The 11553-nt window shown below is 43.9% G+C and overlaps 1 protein-coding gene across 1 annotated transcript; it reads right to left on the bottom strand.

The window, feature by feature from the left end:
• Nucleotides 1-5788: 5788 nt before the first annotated feature.
• On the bottom strand, nt 5789-6786 carry LOC107612552 (protein FAR1-RELATED SEQUENCE 5-like). Its single transcript, XM_016314237.1, has 2 exons — nt 6070-6786; nt 5789-5977 (listed from the first exon to the last, which is right to left on the bottom strand). The coding sequence occupies exons 1-2, from the start codon at nt 6784-6786 to the stop codon at nt 5789-5791; spliced, it is 906 nt and encodes a 301-aa protein (XP_016169723.1).
• Nucleotides 6787-11553: the final 4767 nt, after the last annotated feature.

Below are 11553 nucleotides of genomic sequence, written 5' to 3'. Positions count from 1 at the left end.
TGCCATACCCACGTCTTTCCCTTCAGAAGCTATCCCTAGTAAGAATCTCGCCGGTATTGGAAACTTGGTCTTTTCAAAATAGCTTATTGTCCCCGTTTTAGTGTTAGGGTTCCGTGACCATGTGTGACCGGGTTGGACGCTTTTTGCGTCGTATCGTGCCTGATGTTGAGAGGAATGTATTAATGCGTGGACGTTGCTATTCAGAACCGGGTCAACCAAAACCTGTATTTTTACGTTTGTCGCCGTTAGGCTTAGTCTGCCATGAGAGTCCGTAGTTGCCGTCGTTTTGCCTACAAGGGTATCTGGGAAGAATGTTGTTTGCAATATTTTGGGGGCTTTTGGGGTAACATGTAAGTAGGACTGGTTTCAAAATTCTCTTACTGTGTGAACCGTTACACATAGGGCCCGCTTCGTAAGAGATGGGCCTGTGTTGAATCAAGTTGGCCTTATGAGGGTTGTCATTGCTGCAGGCGCATGCATGTGTGGCCCAATAAAATAGGAATGTCTAGAAAGCAACCCATCTAGGCTGTGATTATGAGAGAAGGTGTGGGCCAGCAGGTTTTATTGGACACAAGCATGTATCCCTTCTTTTACTGGGCTTGGCAACATGATCTCCGGCCCGGAAACCTGACCGGAGAAGGGGGTGCACAACAGGAACCCTCCATGGTGGTTTTTGTATGACTCGGGTGTATGACTTGTTGTCCTAGGCTAACTGGTGAAATTCTTGAGTACTGTAGGCACTCCCGTCGTTTGTCCTTCAGCGACAAGTCGTTTCGGAAAGTTTGCGACAGCCCGCTGCCCGTATCGGGACCGGTGGCTGGATTGAGTTCCAAATGTTCCTCGTCGTGTACAAGGAAGAAGTCGTGTCTTAACACTAGCAGGTAATTAAAGATATATGGTTTTTATTTAAGGAATTCCATAAGCAATGCATAGAATATACATGGGATAGTATGCTAAAGTTTTCTTGTCACTTGACTTTTGCAGGGGCTTTGTAGGCGGAGATGACGATCAAGTCGCATCATCTGGAAGTTGCCGATCCTCCCGTGCTCCAAAAAACCAGGTATGTCTTAGTAGGGTTCTTTTCCTTAGTAAGCAAACCGTCACGTATTTGGAAGTACAACATTCTGTGATGTGGTACGATTTACTGTCGGGCAACAAAACCATCGCGATGAGTATGGTGACAAATGTCTCCGGGATGCAAACGGAGCTCAGGAAACTTGCAGCCATGTTGTCCCGGCATGATGCCTTTGTACAAGAAATGAGAGATGCCATCAAGCTACTGAGAAGAGACAATTCTGCTGTGTCATTGAACCCGGTTCCATTTGGGCACTGTGCCACTTGCAAGTGCTGGAAGGGGGAGGCCATTGCGATAGTCCCTTCACCTACTGTGACATCAAACAAGAGGATCATCAACAGCCAGCTACTGACTCCGGGGTAGGGCAAGGGTCTGGCATCCCGTCCTACCATCGACACGACGTTCACAATTAACCATATGCCGTTCAGCTCTCTGTGGAAGAAGAAATCCGCAAGAAAGAGCCTCTGGTCCCACACAAAGTCCCCCGCAAGTCCCTCGCCAAAAGTGGTTCAGTCTTCTAGGATAACGGGGTTTATTCATAGCATGCATATGCGAATTCCATGAAACGTTCGTTCCAGATAGCCTAATAATCCAGTTGATTCCTGCAGGTCGATTTGACTTCCGAGCATGTGTGGGATAGCCCAAAATGCAGGAATCCCCCTGAAGAAGGCACTAGATGCATGCGTTGCCCCACAAGGGTTCAGAGCAATTACTATCTCGCTGAGAACGAGGACGTGCTCGATGGTTGCCAGGGGGTGGGGATGAAAGTCAAACACATTCTCCGGGTGCGTCAGTCAATCTGTTTTTAAACTACCAATTACCAACTCTACCCTAGTATGCCAACTCAGACTTGCTGGTAGTTCTTCATTTGTGACACTTTGCATGGATTTCGTAGACCATGAACCTGGCATTCCAGCCCCAGAACGACATGAATCTGTCTCCAGTTGAGCTGGCTGTGGCAGCTTACGTCTTCTGTAGGGATCTTCCCCACAGGTTAATAACATGACGTGGTCTTGCAATAGGCGCTGTGTGGTTGGAATGTTTTACGATAATCGATTTAAGTGACATGACTGCATGGTTTCCTGACAGCGAACTGCTAGTGAATGTCGGCGACTGCATCACCAGCAGGGCAGCCCTGATGACCCTTGTTCTGAGAGCGGAGGTTGTGGATGATGTACGTGCCTGTATTGAACCGCATAGTATAACATTGTCTTAATGGCATGCCTTTATACCCGCACTGATGATGTCACACTGACCTTATTCTTCCTTGATCACTGTTTTCGATGCAGGTCCTAAATGTGGTCGTCTGGATGCTGACACGGACTTCAAAACATACTCAATGGTTCCTCCCCACAAGCATCATGGTATGTAATGATCTTCCTTTTGACGTTGTTGATCACCAGTTATTTTATTGAGAAGACACAGGTGAAGTTTCTGTTCTTGACTTATCTCAGCAAGCCGTACTCGAAGGCCGTACGCTTACCTCAGGCACTGTCACCTCGCTTCGTAACAACTACATGCGGTGCAAGGTGGACAGGGTCACGAGGGTATGTTCCTTACCTAACCCAATTACTTTCGAGTGTATCGTTTCACGTTACGCCTCAATTCTGATATCTTGTTCAATTTATGTCTAGATACATCAACGATGTAGTGTGATGGTCACTAGTATCTCATGATAATTGATGTGCCCCGCATGAAACTCATTTACCTGGACTCGCTTCGAGATCCTGCTCAAGCATAAGCAAGGAAGATCGGCATGACGTGCGTGGTGAGTATCCGATTTTAATTCCCAACTTTTGGATCGTATCCCCTTTTTTTATTGATGTTGATGCTGGGTTCTTGATCCTTGTCATATTCTTGCTGTTCAAGTAGGCATTGTACCTTGAAGGGCTGACGTTGCGACGGTCTTGGCTCTCCGGCAACTGCTCCATTCGACCCAGGTTTTCTACATTCGATTTCGAAGAGCCTAAAGTGCCCCAACAGGATCGGAAATCGTGAGCTACCAATACCCCATTCACATGTCGCTCAGATGCATCCATTACTCAACAAATCCTTGAGTCGCTACTCATAGTAAAAGTGGCATCTCCTTTAGAATACAAACTAACATGTGTTTTGTGACTGTGCAACAGAATGGACTGCGGTGTGTGTGTGGCACAGTGGATGATTAGGGACCATCTGTGGCAGGATTATAATGTTCAGGTATTTTCCTCTGTCACTAGTTCATGTCATGATAGGTTTTCCTCTCGTTAACCTCCTATGTATGTCGAGTTCGGTTTTCCTATGTTATAGAACGTTAGCAACGCAACGCGTATGCGCTTGGCGGTAGATCTGGTGATGAAGTTGCACAACGACATGGCTAGGGACATCGTTGCCAAAGCCGTTGCTCACTGGCAAGTGGAGGCCACGTAGCCATCGCCTTTGAAAAAGGTTCCGGTCTTATACTGTGTGCGTACCCTTTTTTGGTGCATCTCCAACAAGCGTGTGGCCATTTTGGAACAACATGGAGCCCCCACGTTAGGTTCATATTTGGGTTGCATACAGCACTTTTGGAGGTCAAATGACCAATTTTTTGTTCCAAGCTCTTGACCTGGCATAGAAAATGTACTTCCACTTCTGACTTCTGTAACGTGTCTCGGCCAATAGGTCAGGTGCCTTTGAAGCCATGGAAGACTTATAGCACCACTTTGTTTGAAGACATTATGCAACTCTTATCATTTTGTATAAGAACATTATGTAACAGCAACAATGTTCTTAAAATACATATTGTTAAAAACCAAACAATGGTCAATAAATTAACATCAAGACTCATATCTATTGTATTAGTATATACTATAAGTATTTACTGAGAAATAATATTAATAGATATCATACACTTAGGAAAAGAAAAATTAAGTAAGTTTATAATTTTATTTAAATAAAAATATAATTAAGTTAACAATGAGTGAGTTAAGAACTAAAATTAAAATAACTTAAATACAAGTAAATTATTGGCTAAAAGGTATCTACATATATTTTAATTTGCACATATATTGGTAACAAGGATGTTAGTCTGGTGATTCTGACTACCATTCCTCTCCTTTAGGAGGGGGTTCGAACCCTTGCTTTTTCATTTTGGGACCCGGGTAGAAAGGCAAAAAAAAAAAAACGTTATTGTTGGCCCATCAGACCCAGCAGTTACGATTGGCCTTAATGCAACAGTACTCATTACATGGATTTGGCCCTTGGCAACTCAAACATTTCCATGAATCAAAATAATAGATGTCTTCGACTCCACAAGGCACATTACCTGGAGCAGCCACCATTCAAACAAGTCCTCATTTGTTGCCCTCGTCGGAGTCGACATACTGCCGTGGCCTTCGTGCGGCGGCGGTTCGCTTTGGTTCCCAGAGCAAGGTTGGGATGCATAGAATTGGTGGATGTGTTGGCCCCCAGGGAAGAAGTTTCCCCCACTACCCCTGCCACAGAACAGAGCACGCCAACATGGACTACCTCTCTGATTCACCATGGAGGATGTATTCACAGCTGAGCTAGACACGTTATTGAGACCAGCTTCACCGTGAGGCGAGGTATGATCCTGCAAGCATGTAGGCCGTTTTAGAATTTGTTCAAAATATAATCCGCTAGCAAAAAAGTGATATTAGTAATTAACTTCAGCAAGCAGGAAACAGCACAGCCTCCCATGTTCACTTAAAACGAGTTAATATTTTTACCTTAACTCTGTTACTTGTCTCAACATATACCACCGTTCCAATCACGACACAGGTAAAACAAATGACAAGCTACCGGGTTACAACTTAATATGTTCGTGTAACATTGCATCCTGAACAATAGTTTAACAAGCACTATCCACTAAGACTGATACACTTAGCCAATTATTATTCTCTCGGGAAAATGCAAGGTTTAAACAACTCCAACTCACAAATAACATCTCAAATGGTCTTCTAACCCAGGGAATAACATGCAATATACTCAAAAGTAAGGCATCTACCAAATTATGTCGCTCTAAAACAAGGCTAAGGTCTACGGCATGATATGAACCATGAAACTAATCTCACAATAGCACACAAACGTGCAACTAGAGAAGTAACCCATTTATCTGGACAAGTTGATGGATAAAATTACCTCATACGCATCACCGAGCTTTGTCGGAAGCGACGCTGAAGCGGCTGCAGGGTCGTGCTGCGAACCGTTGCCAAACGTGGGCGAGACCCCATTACCTACCCCAGACACACTTGGTGCACAGTTCCCGCTGCATGTCCTCTTCGTATGCCCTGGAATGCCACATTTGGTGCAGCAACATCTCTTCCCTCGGACGTTGGGTTGACAACTTGTGTCGAACTTCTTCGTCCTCTTAGGGGCACCTTTTGTTCTTGCCACAACCAGGTCCTTCGTCGCGCACCATGCCGACATCCCTGGCTGACCGCCTGCCCTCACATAAACTCTGTGACGTAGCTTTTCTATGAGACTCACGATGCTCTCCCTAGTGAATTTGAAGTCTTCGCCCTCCTCCGAACCAAGTCTTGCGACCAAGTTTGTGGCCGAACAAAGTGCAGCATACCTAAGCATGCGACCCGCATGTCCAGGTCTCGTAGTCACCGACATCCGTCTGGAATCCTTTGCATCTTTGCACCATCTTCTCATTATAAGACTGTTCGGTATTTGTTCCAAACCCTCGTATTTCATCACGCAGAATATGTGACTACATGGAATTCCCTAACTATTCCACATCAAACAGTCGCACTCAATTTTCTTGTCATCGGGGTCGAACAAAACCTTCTGTATCCTACCAAGAGCGCCCATCCTTGAAAACTTGTAGACAACCGTTGTGCAGATGCTGTCTCTCCCACGAAACAACAAGGTCGCAACACCCTTAATTTGTTTCTTCACCTCTCTAAAAACTGCCTGCGTGTATAGTTTTGATGCAAAAAGCTCAATAGAGTCAAGCCCGATAGTTAACAGGGGCTATAGTACGTAGAATAGAACTGCGTCGTGACCTCGTTGTTTCGATAATCCTTTATAACGCGATCTAAGCTGTGCACCAGCTCCAAAATGCTATCAGTGGATTTCAGGAACCCCTTTATGTATGCATTAATCCCCTCACATCTTGAGGTTGTCCTGTATCCCACACAGAACGTGCCCCGGAGATATGCTGTTGCCCAAATTTCTTTGACCTCGTATGTGCTTTGAACCCAACTATTATTTTGTAGGCCAAGTGACTCCACCGCCGTCTTCCAATATTCCTCAAAGTCCTCCACCTTGAAGTTCGCATAGATAGCCTTCTTAAAGACCTTCCGGAATTCGGTATCCTTAACCCTTTGAACACAATTTTTCTCCAAGTGCCACCCACACAGCCGGTGCCTAGCTGCTGGGAACACCTCCGTAATAGCTGCGCGCATCACTTTGTCCCCATCCATGACAACAACACACGGCGTCTTCTCTCCCATTACGTCAATAAGATTTAATAGCAGCCACCGGTAACTACGAACTTCCTCGTCCTCCAGCAGCACAAATCCAAAAATGGTTGTCTGTTTGTGGTGATTTGACCCGGGAAACACTACAAGCGGTTTCTTGTACTTATTTGACCGATACGTCGAATCAAAAGCCAGAACATCTCCAAATAACTGATAGTCCGACATCATCTCACCGTCGACCCAGAAAAGGCTCCCCAGCCGATTATCGGCAGTTCGCGTGTAACGTGCGATCGTCGGCATGTCGGCATTCGCCTTGCCCTCCAAGTAATTAATCGTTGCTGCAGCATCGCCATCACTGATTCAGGCCAGTCTTTTCCCATGAACGTAATTATACAAATCACGCTTTGTAAATCGCAGCATTCCAGACCCTTCAGATTGACCAGCCATGTAAGCCATTATCTTTGAGGTTGGTATCCCAAATTGCTTCATGCTATCAACTTGCGCTTTGTCACCATTACTCATCTTCCGATGGCTAGGCAGGAGGTAGGAAAACATGGCCGGAGCAAGCTTGTGGTTGTGCTCATCGAAGATGGTCCTGACCTTCCACACACTGCGTTGCACATCATAGTAAATCTTCAACTTTGCCTTGCAGTCGGTTCGACTTTCCAACCTCTCCTCCCTAACTCGCTCAGGAAGGTCATAGTGCTTAGGATGTCTTGTGCCTTGTCGATGGCAGAAAAAGTCTCTCCTGACCAAAACCCCGTCAACACGCCCACATCGCCCTTGTGTAACACCCTAACTACCAAAGCTCACGCTTCTGGCTGCGCGACTCTGATATCTCGGACATTACGACGACACTTATACTATTTAATACTAAAATATGAGCCTGTTTAAAACTTTAAACCGCAATACCGCTCCCAAAAATACATTCGTTCGATAACGTACATCCATAAATACCATACAACTTACAACAACTCATAAAGAGTACATCCATATATTTATATATATATATATATATATATATATATATATATATATATATAAATAACTTTACAGGCATTAGCCAATACAATTCCTATCCCTCTTACAGAATATATCAAGATAATGGCGAGGGTTCAATAAACCATAACTAAAACAAGACAGAGCATCTCAACAACAACTAAATAAAATCTTCGTAACTTCTGCGCCCATGTCCTGAAAGGGGAAAAATGTAGGGGGTGAGAACATCATCCTCGAAAGGGTTCTCAGTAGAGGGTTTTTGGGAATTACTGTAATAGGATACGTGAAGATAAACAGTATCAGTGAGTAATAACCGTCTTATGCCTCTTTTCAAAAACAACGGTTTACAATAAAAGTAAAGTCGGAAATCTTTTCTAAAAGAGGAACCGTTCAATTCTCAAAAACTCAAAAGCCTTTCAAAAGGGTTTATCTATACTGAACCAAAATAGCCTTTCATATTTTATTCCAAACCAGAAACACAAAACCGAAATCAACCATCAGTTCATCTCATTCCAACCATGGCCCTAGGCCCAAACAATCCAACAACAACCAATCACCACAGTCCAACAGAGTCCCAGTAGCAAACACAAATAGGAAGATGCAAGCACAAACAAACAGTTATTGCAAGTAGAACAGTTAGCAATTAATCACATAGGTAAACCAAGTATAATATGCACACCCAAACAATGTCACATAAATGCATATGATGCATGCCTGTCCCTAGTGGCTGATGATATCATCTGTCAGTTATATAGCCAATCTGACACGTCCTGGTAGCTAACCATGGACAGAAATACCCATCGTGGAGCAAGTAGGTTTGAGCTACAACTCCATTGCTACTACCCGCTCAACCCAGAGCCAGTGGAATAACCACTACTGCGGCTACTACCCAGGCGGGTGTTTAAAAGCTCAACATGGAGCGAGTAGAATCACCACTACTACCGCTACTACCCAGGCGTCACAGTCTCTTACCTGGAGCAAGTGGGACGAACCACAACCCTTGCTACTACCCAGGTATCTCAAGCATATATTCATTCAGTCCCAACCATGGATCAACATCCATCACAGCCATCCGGCTTAAATTCATAATTCATAGTCAGCCATACGGCCTATAACTCATTCGACAATCAGCCATAAATCAATATCGTACACAGCCATTTCGGCTCACGGTTCAATCCAGAACCAGCCAATATTCATAATCATACACAGCCATTCCAACCCACAATAAAACAGCACTTCCACCATTCAACATCATCAAATTCATAAAACCGGCAGTTAAGCCATAAATCACTTTTCTCAAGCCATTTCACTTTGAAATCAAATTTCAACTCTTTTCAGCCTTGGCTTTAAAGATCTCATTTCTCAAATCATCTCAGGCTCATAAGCCAAATTTACTCAGCATCGGTGGTGACTCAGCAGCACAGGGCAAGCTAACAGAGATTCCAGCAACTATCCCCATAAATGGCAGTGGCGATGTCACTTACTATAACTATTTATTAAACACAACTAGTTTCAGTGACAGCTTCAAAGTAAGAATGAATTGGCAGAACTAAGAAGAACCAGAAACAGGGCAAGGCTCACCAAATCAATAGCGGTTCTAACGGTAGCTTCCGACGGCAGTGGCGGCGGCAGCTCAGCAACGTCCCCTTCCCCTGTGCGCACACGCGCGCTCCCTCTTTCTCGCGTCGGGCTCCTGCGTCGCATCCCTCACGTTCGCAGTTCTGGTTTCGGCGCGGGTCAATGGTGATCGACGGCGGCTCCCAGACCTCTAGCGACGACGGCGAGTGGCGGCGGCCAACCAACGCCTCCTTCCTCTCCCCTGCGCACTCCCTTCGTGCACGAGCTCTCTTTCGCCTTCGTGATACTCCTCAGGCGACGGAACGGGGAGATGGGTAGCAGAACCGCGACTGGTCGGGGACGAACGGCACTGTTTCGGCGGCGACGCTCCTCGCGGCTCCGGCGACAAGGGTGACGGCATCTCCCTCCTCTCTGAACCTTTCGTCTCTCAGATCTCCCTTTTCAGCTTCTCTTCTTTCTCATTGTAGCGTTGCTGCTGCTTCTGAGTGTATTGTGTGATGAGAGGTGAAACTGAAGGTGCAAGAAGGGAGAAACGCCGCTGCTAAGGGTTTTAAATTTTGTGAGTTTGCTGAGGGTGAAAGGGAACTGGGTAATTGGGTTAGGGTTTTGTGTGTTGGGTTTTAGGATTAGAGGCAATATAGTAATTGAAGCCCAAATTAAATCCAACACTATTTGTACATAGAAAATACTATTTGCTCATCAATTTTACAAATTATTTTCAATAAAATGCCCAAATCCAATAATTAGAAATAATATAATTAAATCGTTTATTTTCCAAAGCAGTGGTATTAATATTTAAAATATTAATTATTTAATCCAAATCATATAGAAATCCTTATTATTTCACAACTACCAACTTTATGATTTGAATATAGAAAATAATCCAATAATTGTGAGATTGGATAATAATCATAACTTATCTCAAATCTAATAAATCAAAACTTGCCTTAATTATCTTTAATAAAATAATTTCTGAAATTAAGGCTATAAACAACCATATGATTTGAGACTTGATCATAAAAAGACTTTTCAAAGGTTCTGGGTCTTATACTTTGCGGACCCCAAAACCCCTCATTCTAGCAAACTCCTTGTATGCAAGATAGGCATCCTCCTCCCCAACAAACTTTCTGCCCAGAAATTCCTCTGCGACAACTGGACGAATTTTCCCGTCATTGATGACAAGTCATCTTAGCCTATTTTAACTAGTCTTTTTCTCTTGTTTTCATTAGAATTATGCACTTTCTTGAGCCACAAGCAAGCCAATTAGGTAGATTTTAATGTTTCCCTTGATTGAATCAACCATGTATGAATTCATGCTATTTCATGAGGTTTTATACTATAATTGTCACATGTTATGAAAGAATGAATATCTCATGATTTTAAGCATAGCTTTGATGTGTTTGGTTAATTAATGATAGGTGAAGAAAGCTTGGAGAAAGGTTGAAGCAAGAAGGAATAGCTAGGAGTAAAGAGAAGATAATGGAATAAGTGAAATTGAACCAGGAAGCAAAAAGCTGGACCTAAAGTTAGCCTCAAACTTTTGCACAAACTTTTGGGTGAAAAGTTAGCCCCAACGTTAGCCCCTAACTTGGAGGCTAACGTTGGCACATGAAAATCACCCCTGGGCACCAAAAGTTTGCGCCAACGTTAGCCCCCTAACTTTGAGGCTAACGTTGGCATGAAGAAAACCTCCCTGGGCACCAAAAGTTTGCGCCAACGTTAGCCCCCTAACTTGGTGGCTAACGTTGGCACATGAAAATCACAAGGGGAGGAGCAAAAGTTTGCGCCAACGTTAGCCCCCTAACTTGGTGGCTAACGTTGGCGCCACAAGTGCACAAGGTAAGGCCAACGTTAGGGCCAAAGTTAGACCCCTAACTTTGGCACCAACGTTGGTATCAGATGGGTATAGCTGCTGATATGAAAAGTTTGGGCAAAAGTTAGCCCCCTAACTTTTGCTCAAACTTTTGGTCCAACTTTTGCAAAACTCCAACCCGGTTCAATTGGTTCACTTTGGTTCTTCTCCAAACTTCAAGAGCAATCAACCAAGGCCTCTTTCAACCCAATTCCACCAAGAGCAAAGGCCCAACTCAAGGCTTGAAGATCATTGGAAGAAAGTGTATAAATAGAATAGAATTCAAGTTCTTCGGGGAGCTTTCTTTTTAAAATTTTCAGAATAGTTTTCGGAGAGCTTTGGATATTGAGTGATCTTTAATTTCTTTGTCTTGGGGAAGGAGAATTCACTTCTCTTCCTCTAAGTTTTATTGCTTTCAATTTCAATTACAATTGTCTTGGATCTTGGGTTGGAGAATTGAAGAAATTCTGTTTCAATCTCATCCTTGGATCTCTCTGTTTCTTTACTGCTAATTGAATTTAATTTCTGTTGATTGTTCTTCATCTACTCTCTTTACAATTTACAATTCCCTTGCAATTGTTCTTGTTGGATCTAGGAAGGCATTGAGATCTAGACTTGGCTTTCTAGTCTCTGGGTCC

This window comes from Arachis ipaensis, chromosome B1 (genome assembly GCF_059453495.1).
Source record: "Arachis ipaensis isolate K30076 ecotype BB chromosome B1, ASM5945349v1, whole genome shotgun sequence".
NCBI classification, from domain to species: Eukaryota; Viridiplantae; Streptophyta; class Magnoliopsida; order Fabales; family Fabaceae; genus Arachis; species Arachis ipaensis.
Note: the sequence above shows the minus strand (reverse complement) of the source record. Positions and strands in the feature narration are given on the sequence as shown.